Source organism: Kryptolebias marmoratus, linkage group LG5 (assembly GCF_001649575.2).
Source record: "Kryptolebias marmoratus isolate JLee-2015 linkage group LG5, ASM164957v2, whole genome shotgun sequence".
Lineage (NCBI taxonomy): Eukaryota > Metazoa > Chordata > Actinopteri > Cyprinodontiformes > Rivulidae > Kryptolebias > Kryptolebias marmoratus.
The window spans coordinates 9,838,992-9,852,060 of NC_051434.1; the positions used below are offsets into that span (position 1 = coordinate 9,838,992).

Consider the following 13,069-nt stretch of genomic DNA (forward strand, 5'->3'; position numbering starts at 1 on the left):
GCTGCTCTCCATCCAGTACCTCAAGTTCTGTTTTTTTTGTGTTTTTTTGCCAGCAGAGTAGCACAGCCTTCTCATTTTAATTTGTAGCTAACTGCACCAAACAATAGTGGCCTATCAAAGAGAAGTGCTTTGGGTCTTTAACACAATGTGAGAAGATTGATATGTGGCCTCAGGCTTTGTTTAAGTCCAGGTTGTAAATCACAAAGCCCGATGGGCACCAGTGCTGGCAGCTGCCAGTGTCACCAGGCGCAGCTCCAGCTCCGAACGGAGCCAGAACACATCATCAAGAAGGTGCAGCAGCTAACAGCCAGCTTCTTACGTTGTGTCAACAAAATTAAATTTAAGCTACGAATCGACTGGTCTATAAAGATTTCTTTTCTTTAGCCTGCTGAATGTCTGGGACAGCTTCACCTCCGTTCAGAACAACAAAAAAAAGAAATCTAACTGGAGTAACACTTGTGTCATTTAGCGAACAAGTTTATTATTAAACCAATATGTTTTAGTTCCAGAGATCCCAGCAGGCTGCATGCAATAGATGAGCTGTCAAAACAGTTTTTAAGGTTAGTTTCAGTTTATGGAGTCAATAAATTTGGAGCATTTATTAATTATTAATGAAACTTGGTGAAAATCACACATGACGACACCCTTAATATCATAGTCAGTTTTAACAAATTTAACACCAAATAATGACCGCATTTCAGCCACAGTACTACAGATTAACTCCGAAAACAAATCTTATCTTTCTCTAACTTATTACTTTGTCATTGTCCCACAGGAAACAAAGATTAAAAGCTTGGTATGTTTCTGCATTTATACATCATAAACAAAATAAAACCCACGACTCCTGGAAAAACTTCACTATGAATTAAAATAACCCATTAATGTGCATTTTAGGACTACCAGATGATCACAGAAGCACTTCTAATAGAAACGTTTTTAGACAACAATCATTTTAAGTAGTTTGTTGAGGCAAACAAAACTGCACAGCTGTGTTGCATAAAGTTGAATTTTGGCAAACTGTTCACAAATTTGTACAGCTGACCAATTTACAAACCATTTTAACAATGCTGAGCTTGAAAACAAATAAATAGAACCATATTGGAGGAGATCATTCAGCTCTAACTACTATACAGAGATGGTCTAAAAAAAAGACTAGTTTACTCCTTCTGAAGAGTAAAACATTTTCAGATGAACATGTGTAAATTATGCTGTTTCTAATTAAAATTAAGCTAAGCTATGTTATTTTTACTACATGATCTTGTCAGACTAAGTTGATATAATTTAGTTGCTACTTTCAGAAACAATCGAGAAGAGAAGATCAGTTCCTGACAAGACACACACTGGCAGAAAAAATGAGCAAAACCTTTGACTTTAATAAAAATGCAAACTAAAACTGAGCGCTTTCATCTTAGAAGTTGCTAATGGAGCTTTTCCAGTTGTATTTGCTATTATAGTCAAGTTGTCGTTGTATTTTTGTGCTTGAGGAGCGTTCATTACAGAGTTAACAGCTGAAAGACCTCATCTGAGATAAGCAACAATTTAGGAGCAAGATTATTGTTGAATTAATTGTTCGGTCGCTGTCCAGAACACTTTCAGCTCAAACTGTTTAAAGCATTTTAAAAAACAATGCAAATATCATTATTTAAAGTAAAAACCAAACACGTTCTACGTGAGCGTGCGGCATGTGCTGCTTCTGTAACACATTTTTGTTCCCGCTCCATTTGTCCCTGATGCTCATCCAGTCATAAACATTACTCCCTCTCCATTTCTTCCTCTCTTCTCTGTCCTAAGGCAAAGATGGAGAAAGCACTGAATAAGCTTTAATCTGTATCCCTACGCTGCTCGTCAGCTTTGAATTCCTTCTCTTTAGACTCCCATCAGCCAACACTTCAGGTCTCTCATCTTTAATTGATCCTGGGCACCAAAGATCTATGAAGGAGGACATACACGATGAACGCAGGGACCGACAGAAGACTGGAAGAGTACTTGGAGCATATAGGCTAAAAAAGAGGTGATGGATAATAAATGAGATATGGGAATGGCTGTTTATTTGTTTTGTTTTGTTTTTTTTAGCTGCAGGGCAGAGATTCACATTTGGAGATCTTATCATGTCCCTGCGTACCTGACGGTATTCTGATGATGCTTCTGGAGAAAATGATGATTTTGTTTCAGTTTCTGTGATTAATAGCTCTAAGCTTCACTTCTGACACTAATATAATCTGATAAACCACGTTTCTCTACACTGACCTGTTATCTGCTTAAATCAAGACTCAAATAAACTGGTAAACATGTAAATGTGATATTTGTTAAAGTATGATTTAATATTTCAACCCTTTCTTTAAAAATAAATTTAAATAAGTGCTGATGCACCGCAGGTTGGTCCTTGAAATGTCAGTGAAAAGAGGATTGTGTCACATACACCCAAATATTTGGCAAAGTTCCTCCATCTTAATAGTTTTAATCGATTCTTGGCTTCAGTGGATTTCCGCTAAATCAGTAAACCTCTTAAAAAGCAGCTTACAGGATTCTCTAAGCAGAGAGATTGAGATGATACAGGGACAAAACCAATAAGCTCAAAGATTTACAATTACAATCAATAGTCTGAGTACGCATCACTCAAACTTCTTGCCTACCTTATTAGACATTAAATTTATTATGGATACTTTATTACGTCTTGGAATCTTTGAATCTGTATTTAAAGTGCCATCTTTTCCTCAAGCTGTCAGATTTTGCCTAAATGAACAAGGTGTAAATGAGAGCACTGTATTTAAAGTGCAATACATTCACATATGTAGTCAAGTAACAAGAACTGATTCAATTTAATGCAAATTCTTAAACATCAATAAATCACATCAAATTAGAAAACCTTTAAAATGATAACTAAATCTGAGGATCCACATTTGCAGCCCAGGAGCACATCTGACTTCCTCCCCTCCTCCCAAACCTCTCTGTTGGCTAAAGAAGTAATTAACAAGGAAAATGATTAGTCTGACTGAAGTGAGACACAGGCAGATAGACAGCACGTCAGCCACAGGAGGCAGGAAATTTCAGACAATGAATTTGTGATGCAGACTCCGCACGTTAGAAACCGATTTCCCTCCAGAGCTGTCGGGCCAGAACCAAGGCTGCCTTTAGAGATAAACCACCCTGCTATCACTGGGAGATTCACTTTCTTCTAAAGTTCAGTGAAAGCTGACGCTTGGGATTTTTTATGTCAGCATTCCTAAAGTGTGTCAAACTCCACTTGCATGTCTTCCATCTTTGCAGTTCATTCTGAACCTCTATAATACGGATTTTTCTGTTCTTTGAGAAAGGTTTGAGCTATCTCTGTGAGATTCAAACCTTTCATCTGGAGAGACATTTGTGCAGTAAAAGCTATTTAAAAAAATGGGTTCATTAACTTTCCTTTGCCTCTCTCAGTCTTGCACTACATTACTTAGCCGTGTTTAACTTGGTGACTGGTACGTTTTTAACTCGAGGCTGAAGACGCACCTGCAGGGAACACGTACTGTAATGTCTGAGCAAGACTTGTGTTGACATTTGGATTCCCATGGTGTGTGTTTGTTTCTGTTTGATGACAGGAATCAAATCCAGACAGGAAACTAAGTTGAGACTTCTGTAATTGTGGGAGTGACATTGCAACCTCTTTGTGTCAGGGGTTGGGTGTTCACAAGGTGAAGTAAAAAGCTACAAAGTGCATTGTATTAATGGAGAGGTGATAAACCTACTACATTTCTCTATGCTGTGACTTTATGATTCAAACTGAAATGACAGGGCTTTAAAATTGGTTACATGGTTGCTTTTGTAAAGTTAAGTTAGCTAAAAATTATAGCTTTTGTTTTAGTTGCGGTCAACTTTTGTATAGCAGAAACCAAAAAAAATCACCTAAAACTAACAAAATACAACATAATAAAGTTCAAAATTATCTAACTGTGCATCATTACTGACTTACTTTTGGTCACATTCATCCTCCAGTTCAACAGCTAATCTCTTATCTTTTCAAATAAGAAAACCATTTAAACACCATCTTATCTAGTCCTGCTTGATTTGGTGTTTAATAAAGTCTTCAAAAGATCCATAAAATATAAGAATGTATCTACCATGTTTTTTGGCTCCATCTGGTCTCTTCCTCCTCGTTACTTGAGCACATCCACACATTCTGTCGCTGCAGCCCTCCGACGACATTTGATCTCAGATCCTTTCAACAAAGAGACAGAAATCAATAATAAACTCCTGGTGCAGAATTAGTAACACCTCTCTTCTTACATATCTAGAGCTTGGAAAAAAAAAAACACGAAAAAAAACACGAGTTAAATTTACATTGAAGTTGGTTGTTTTTACATTCCATTTTAGTGTTAAACTTGTATACTAGAACTCTTTTATTCATTTTATTTAACTTAGTTTGAACTAAAGTATGTAAAATTAGTCCCCTGAGGGACTGATGATGTGGCAGGCGACCAACAGACTTGTAAATATTTGAGGAAATAAGCATCACAATTTAGAACTATACCATCTTTCTAAATATTTTTACAAAAGCCATAATATTTAACCAAAGCCATAATGTTTTCCACAATAATGTACAAACATGTACATGCACAGCCTGTTTAAATTCTTCCTGAAGGAACCATTTCCCTTTCCTATTTAGTCTGTAGCTCAGTATATTACAGATCATTCCAATATAAATGTTTGGTTAAAATGAGAAAAACCAATGGAGGGACAAAACAAAACACTAAATCCCATTTTGCCACGGCAGAAATGGTTTTTATTTTAATAGATCAGGCATGCCACAGCTTTTCTGTTTGAAGTGAGAACAGTTAAAACACTACAAATCATCTCGAAATATTTGAAGCATTTTTCTAAAGTTTCAGTGAACATTTAGAGATGCAACCTGAGGAGTGATGGTAACCTGTGCACATGATGACGACAGACTGAAGACAGTCCTCATGGTTTGACTCGTGTCACACTGACCCCAAAAATAAGATTCACTCATGAGTGAGTTTTCTTTACTTTTCTACCATCATTAAGGGGAAACAGAAATAATTAAATTAGCATTAATTGAAAGAATGCATATCACTCACTGCCTTACACGCCAAACTGTTAAAGATTTTATGTGATCTGTTAGCGCTGTCAGTGTGTGATGAGTAAGACTTTCAGCTAATACCACACATAGTTTTAGCTTAACACCTTTAAAACTGACTAAGTTATAGTCATCTTAGTAATTGCTGAGGATAATTAGCCGTGGTGGCCATCCTGAACTGAGTCAACTCTTAAAGTTAACCAGTTCTAGATGTAAGTCTAGTGATTACTTTGACGGTTTCATAAAAGATTTCTCCCCTGGTTTATGAGTTATGTTACTTACACACAATTACATTATCATTTGCCTCTTATAGCAGCAAGTTATGAAAATACCATCCTTAGCCAAGGAAGATAGAAAAAAAGCTATGTTTGTTCAACTATACCTACAAAGGAATTAAAAACTATAAACAATGAATTGCATTTAAAAAATGATACCATTACAAAAAGGTGAATGTTTCTAACTAAATGCTAGAAGCAGCCTGCCCGATCAGTCCACCCACACTGAACAGATCTAAGACTAATAGATTCACAAGATGCAGTGAATTCTGTTGAGTTTTCCTCTACAACCAACATCTGGATGAACTTCTTTTCTACTGAGCATAAACTCAGGTCCTGATCAGGGACTGCATGGCACTCCAGTTTTTTATAAAGACTATCTAAATATTTCTACTGCATCCATCAAATGAATATAAGAGACGTTTTTTAAACAACATCAAACTGCTGGTATTCACCTACAGCTGACTCCAGAGGTTAGTTTTAGTGGAGCGAATTAGACACAACAGGAGCATTTTAATTGCAATGAATGAACATATTGTAAATACAACCATGTCCATTTTAAAAGTTTGAGACAACTTTAAAAATAAAATAGTCACTGTGTTAATCAAATGTACAAATCATCATCAGTTGGCAAGAAAATAAAGGCCTCACCACTTTATGGAAATAGTTTAGTTGATAAAATATTCTGAAGGCCCTTCTTGATTAGATTTTCTGGCAGACTTTTCAGAATTTCACTTTTATTTGCAAAACTTTTAGGTGAATTTCTTGCCAATTAGTCATTATGGTTCCACCAAACAGTGTGCATTTTTCATCATGTGCAAAAAGAGAAACACACCAGCATCAACACCCACACAGTGTGCAGCTTTTATCAGCATAGTGTCACAAGAGAGGAGGATGGAAAACTGAAGACTTCAGCTATGAACTGCAGCACAGCACTGCCTCGGTCTCACATGCACAGACACTCCTGGAGTCAGCAGCAGATTGTAATCCTACAAGGACAGATTACTTCTTATAAGAATCCCAAACGGGCAGGGACATCGCCACCTGTAAGCGACATGCAGGTCCGTCTGTTTCCGAGGCTGACTAATGTTTTCCATCATGACCAATGTCCTGCTAGAATCATCCATCATGTCATCCTTTGTCCTCCACAGACACCCGACATATCCACACGCCAAGTTTCAAAATTCAAATTCATCATCTGGTGTCACTTCCTGAGATTCACAAGTTCCCATTTGCTGAATACAGTCAGTAAAGATTAGGACATGGAAACAAAAGCTCCATAATGTTATTCATTGGACTCAAGCATTTATTACTGAGGGGCAAAGCAAAGCTGTGTCAGTTTATCTTTCCCACACATTGATGACATTTTAAGATCTAGATTTGTTTTCGTGGTAATCTGGAGCAGTTTGAACGCAGCTGTAACCAAATATTTGGAGGGGTACAGCTCCATGGCTTTTTTCAGAAAGCTTTCAGTCTAATCGAGTATAACTAAAAGGCTGAGGAGATAAAGTAATTACTGTCTGGCTGATCTCATAAAGACCTCAAAATTCCATGAAGTCACATTTGTCCTTTGGCGACTGTGCTGTTTGTCCTCTGCTGGGACTTGTGGTCCATCATCGTGTTATGCAACCATCTTTGGGGCCCATTTCTTCCAGAACAGCTTACAAACACACTTATTTATTGCTTGTTCAACCCAGTGTTCTGCACTTTGCCTTTCTCTATAAAACTGCAGAGAAACTTGTTTTCACTTCTGCAGAGCTCTCAGAGATGATGTTATGGTGTCTATATTTTGTAGAATTTTAACCCAATCAAAGTAGACCAATGTAATCAGGTTGGTTGAGAGCCATTTTGACAATCTCCATTCTGCTTCTCATTCATGTGAACCGTACTGGAAATAAAGCTGCTGTGCAAGTTTTTAAATGTATTATGATCATCTTTTGTCAAAGTTGATTAAATAGAATGTGCAGCAAATCCTCAAAACATTTTTAGCCACAAATAATACTCATTACATGTAAATATTATGTTTTTCTGTGCCTTTGAACGTAAATTTAGATTCATTTATTTGTTTGGGATGCTAACCTTGAGAAGTGTTGCTCATGTGAACTAATTTTAAAATGTGATAACTTTATAATGTTTGCATCCACTTTTGTTTGTCTTTTTGACAAATGGAAAACTGGAAATTTTGTCTGTCAGGAAAAAAAATAAAGTTATAAAGAGCTGGTTAGGTTAACCAAAAAAATGGGATATCTTTTATGCTAAAGATTATACCAAAGAAAGAATTCAGACATCCATACTTCTCAGTTCCAAAGTCTTCCAAAGAATGCATATTTTAGAAACATCTCAATGCCAGGCTTAATCTTGCACCGACTGCACAGATGTCATCTTCCATATACGTTTTGAATTTCACCGTTCACCCCTTTTCTTACAGCATACCTGTTATGTAACAACTGGTTAAGCTGCGTGCACGCATGTAGAAAACAGTGAGCATCATGTGTTCTAATCTGCAAAGCATTTTCAAATTACGTGTAGTTGCTTTCAAATATGCTCAGAACGATTAATTCCTCCTACATCGTCATTTTGTTCAAATGAAGCTCTTATTATCTCTGTGACTCATCGTTTGAGACCTTGTTAAAGCACTTTCTGAATGAATCTACTTCAACAGATATCTTGAACTAGAAATAAATCATTTTTATAATGCATTCATGCAACTAAAAAATTACAGACTGATTGTACATCATGAAATTTATTTTTTTTAATGTTTTGATCCAAGCTAAACCAAATATTCTAACCTGAGCATGAGTTAACAGTGTGATGCGTTTATTTACTATCATTTCTAGTTAGTTAACATCAAATTTATAACCACAATACAAAGAGAAAAGCTTTTCAAGTCTTATTCTCTGAGATCTCCTTTGCCTCCCACGCGTAAGTCCTGCCATGTGTAACACATTCTGTGTAAGATGCAGAAAGACAGAAAAAAATAAACCTTTACACTGCGGAGCTGTCACCAAAAATAGCATTTTAATTGGTTATCTGCAGTTTCCGAATTTGTATCTGTGCACAGCATTCGACACAGACGTCATGCAAAACAATCTTGATTATTCAATGAAATCTGGGTCACTTCTGATCAGCAGTCACGCTAAGATGAGATGATCATGAAGAAGTGTGGAATCGGTCTTGAAGGGTACAAGATATAAAGTCTTTCTCTTCAAAGCCAACCGAACCTTGAAGTAAAAAGAGGTCAAGCTATTATTTTTTGGCTTCGAGAGAGCCAGACCCCTCCTGCCAGCTCTTTAGTTCTGTCTGACAACTTCCATTCTGCTTGGTAACGTGAATCACCACCCTCCACGCCTGAATCTACCAGCTCAACTCTCAGAAACATTTCTTTCTCCAAGATCATTGAAGCCAGCACCAAGTCTGCAGCTTGTCTCGTTCGTGGCAATCTGGGGGAGGAATGAGAGATTCCTCGACGAGGGGGTGGGCAACTTTTAATCGCTCTGCTGCTGATGTCCTTTTCTTTGTGTCTCAACAATGAGACGTCTTTATCAGCCGAGTAGGATGAACTTGAGGAGCTCTCATTGGTTGAGTCAGAGCTGATGGATGACTGGGTGTCCTCTGATTGGTCGAGATCCACCTGATAAACTAATTTCCTGTTAGTTTGTCTGCTGACAGACAGCCATCGGAGGGAAAAACATCTTGTCATCGCCAGCCATAGCTCTTGAGGTCGGAATAAACTTGACCTGGGCCGATTTGGGTCACAAATTACTTCTTTTTTCTCGACTTTCATGCAGCTCGAGGCCAGTTCTGACTCCACCACCTCTGAGACTGTAGCACCACAAGAGTTCCTTGGTTCTTCTTCTCCTCCCTCGTTTTTGGAATTGAGCTGTTGGTCCTCCTCAAAGCTAAAAGAGCCGCTGAACTTTTGACTCCTCTTCATTGCACACTCCGCTTCGACGTCTGAAACCGACGACAAATCCTCATCTGACGAACATGCAGACAGTGAAAGCTGATCATCTGAATCCACCGACCATGGCTGTTGATGCTCTTCAGATTCAGAGGAGCAGCTTGCCCTTTGGCCTCTCCTCATACTTCATCAGTTCCTCTCTTCCCTTTATTCTTCCAGCTTCTCAGCACTGTTCTTCTTTTGGTTTGACCCCAGTAGATAAAAAAACAGAGGATATCATCGAGGTTATCACAACAGCAGCAGCTACAGCAGCTCTGCTAACATGGCGCTTCCTGACGTAGTCTCCGCTTCAAGAGACACAGCTTTAGCTTTGGAGTTAGGCAGCGATGACACTGTGATGTCACGTGCACACACGCACATGCACACACACACAGTTTTGCACACACAGAAACCCCTGCATGGCTATGTGTTCACACTCCAGTTGAGTGAGCAGTGACTTGCCTTGAAGGGAAGTGATGCCACATTGCATGATGTCATACCTAGCTGCAAACCAGAAGTCTGCTAATGCTCAGTGTTTGTGCAGGAACCCAGATGGCAAACAAATAAACCTCAAAACCGAACAAACATGAGCCTGTTTGGACTGAAATGCAGTTTTTTGTGAATTTCATACATAAGAATCATTTTGTTATTATGGTTAATTATAATAAATTGAATGAATTTGCCTTTGCTTGGGTTTCAAGGCTGTTTCAAATCAAACTTCTGTATGTTCATCCTGAGAATTAGAGAAAGTAGTAGCATATGTTGTATTTGTTGGCAACTAGAAAGTCCAAATTTCCAATCTACAACTGTGAAACACAAATGAAAGAAGCCACTAAAACCTGCCTTTCCAACTCTGCAGTACAAATCTAGAGGCAATTATTTTCTCCTCTCATACTTTTTGACTAAAAAGGTACTCATTGCAAACTATTAAATCACACCAAAAAGTTCTCATGAACTACATCAAATGGTGTCTGTGGAGGTAAATAAATATGGCAACATAGAACAAGCGTAGAGACAAGGTGTAGATGTTTAGGTGGAAATATAAGATTAAATCTTCTGCTAAACATGAAAGAAAAGAGAGAATAACTAAAGCAACTGTGGCCTCAAGGACAGAGCGTAGCGTTCAAACACGCAGTTTTTGTGAAATTTCTGGTAAGTTTACAGTTTCAGTGGGGGGTTTTTAACTCATTCCCACACGACTCTTTCATAGACATTTCCATTGCTGACCTACTTTCAGTCACTTTGGCTGTTTTCATATGTACACAAATGCACAAGATGGTTGGCAGCCATTTGCAAATTGTACTTACAAACCACTACTAGTCAATACTACCAAACACAAAAACAGCTATACTTCTATTACCAGCTATTTAGCTAGAATTTAAAGCAATAGTAGCTGAGATTCATTAACATGACATACTCTGAACGTAACATCTTGAAACATTGAATGAGATTCTTCATTTTAAGAGGTTTGACTGTCATTTCTCAGCATGAGACGAGCTTTGTCTAAAGCTCTGGCATGAAAGGCAGCAGATATTATGCATTCCTTCAAAATATGCCAGGCCTTCAATTGAGTGAAAAAGTTTTGAGAGAACTTGTGGAGCTCCCTCACCACTCAGTGACGGCTGGAGATACACCAGCTCCTCCACAACCCGGAGAGGAAAAGTGGGGAAAGAAAACGGACGGACAGACACTGAGAGAACAAACAAGTCAGCTGAACTTGCTTTCCTTGAACTGTAAACACACAGTTTTCTTTCTCAACTCAGACCGTGTGAAAACTGATCTGCGGATCAGAGCCAGTCAAGTACAGGAGTGCACGCGTGAGTGTGGCCGTACGCGTGTTATCTGCTCATCTAGTACAGTTCCAGGTCAACAGCGGAGTTATTTTCCTTTCCATTTATGGCTTTATAGTGGCAGCTCATGTCTCCGCATGCAGTCGCTGAACGGTTGCATCATGTCGGGCAAAAGGACAGCAGCCTGGATTGACTCCAGGCTGGCTGACCTTATCACACAGAGACAGATGTAGACGTGTTCCAGCTGATTAGGTCTGCCCACTTCTTTCTGGAGTGAAAAAATCTGAACTCCTTTGAGGAATGTGAATACTTAACCTTTTACACCTTGATAGAACTAAAGCAGTTCATTCATTATATAAAATAATGATTCAATAACATGTTAAAAATGTTATTTTAACTCTGTTAGAAAGAAAGGCAAAACCTTTGAGAAATTACCTTTTAAAACTGAAGATGTGCTAAATGATTTATTAATCATTATTTCATTACTGGGAAATATTTAGTTGCAGGAAGCCCTTGGACATTAATTGAACAAAAAGCTTTCAACTGGCTTCCTTTATGAATGAATTAATAATCATTGCAATTTTTAAAATGTATTCCAATAAAATAACAACTGGTGAAACTTAATAAAAAAACATGTATAAACTTGTATAAAATTAAATATATACACTGTGGTATCCGATTTGGGATCTTTTTCTCTTTAAACCCTCCCACAGGAAGTGGAAGGGTTATATTTGTTTGCACAAAATGTCAAATTCTTTTCTCCTTCACAGTAAACATTAATGTGTGGACACTCACTGAACCCACTGGTTACAAACATGCCTCGCTCTGTTTATTTGCACAAACTAGGCCATAGTAAAAGTCCTTATTGGGCTAATAATGTTGATCATTAACCCAAGTTTGGACCAAATCAGATCATGTGGTCCAGATTTCAACAACAGAGCACAAAATTCCCAAATAACTCAAGCCAGTGGGCTTGATTTCCACACAGTTACCGGACATTAAGCTGACGGAAAATGATGCAATTTTAGGAACTCTTAAGTGAATTTTAACTGTGATTGGTCTCCCGTTTTATCCAAGTCACTGCAGCTCCAGCAGGAATGCAGGTGTGGAAGAGTGCAAAAAGAAACACACTGCCTCAGCTCCAAATTGTCCTCTGGCAAATAAATGATAAGCTACGCTGAATAGCATTCCTTCCTGGTTCAAGTATAAGTCTGCAGTTCTCTTCGCGTTTCCTGCCTCCATCACAATGCTGCACTGCTGAATAATATATTATAAAACAGGAGCTGTTGGGGATGTGATGAAGCAGAATAAATACTGAGATATTCAGCCTCTCTGTGGGTTGCTGAAAAAAAAAACACTTTAACAAAATGAAAATTAACTAATATTAGCTTTGTAGTTGCACAGAAAGATGTTGACATGAGAAGCACTTAACATGATAAGATAAATTCTTTCACACATATTTCATGAAAGTTTAATTTACTTGTCACCCCGGTTATGAAGGCTGCGCAACCATTTTCAGGCAAATGATTCCATTACTTTGCCTTTAGTTTAACCTAAATGTTTTGAGTACATTGATTTTTTGGAGAATAAAGTAGGCTTTCACCTCACACGAGCACTAACAGTGTGGAAAAGTGGAAGTGTGGTGAAGACGCTAATATGAAAAATTCATAAAAGCTTGGAGCAGCAGAAACCAGGTGAAGCAGAAAGTTCTGCTGCTACTATAACAGCTATTTCTGGGCTGCATTCCCATCAATTATTCACAAAAAAGCTATGGAAAAGCCGAAAACAAGCCACTTACCTCAGCTCTTGTGGCTGAAATGTCAAATTCATTAAGTTCAGGTGTGTAAAAAAGCCTTTAGCCGCATGCAGCAGAGCCGCCACACGGGGGCGCTGTTAGCGTTAGCTCCTTAACGCTTCAGTCCACAGATTAATTCAAGCACGCGGATGTAACAAGACTTGTGATTGGTTAGAACGCTGCAGCGAGTGT

The 13,069-nt window shown here is 38.2% G+C and overlaps 1 protein-coding gene across 4 annotated transcripts in view; it reads right to left on the minus strand.

The window, feature by feature from the left end:
• The window catches only part of dtnbp1b (dystrobrevin binding protein 1b), a 70,767-nt gene that overhangs the window by 40,293 nt on the left and 17,405 nt on the right, over positions 1–13,069 (minus strand). Inside the window, exons 1-2 of one of the 4 annotated variants that reach the window (XM_017422581.3) lie at positions 12,881–12,984; positions 4,101–4,198 (exon numbers count right to left, since the gene is read on the minus strand). In XM_017422581.3, the coding sequence (XP_017278070.1) occupies positions 4,101–4,185 (85 nt within the window). In that variant the 5' untranslated portion in view covers positions 4,186–4,198; positions 12,881–12,984. Of the gene's footprint in view, positions 1–4,100; positions 4,199–12,880; positions 12,985–13,069 lie in introns of those variants that run through there. The other 3 variants (XM_025006842.2, XM_037975620.1, XM_025006848.2) reach the window with 3 other exon arrangements.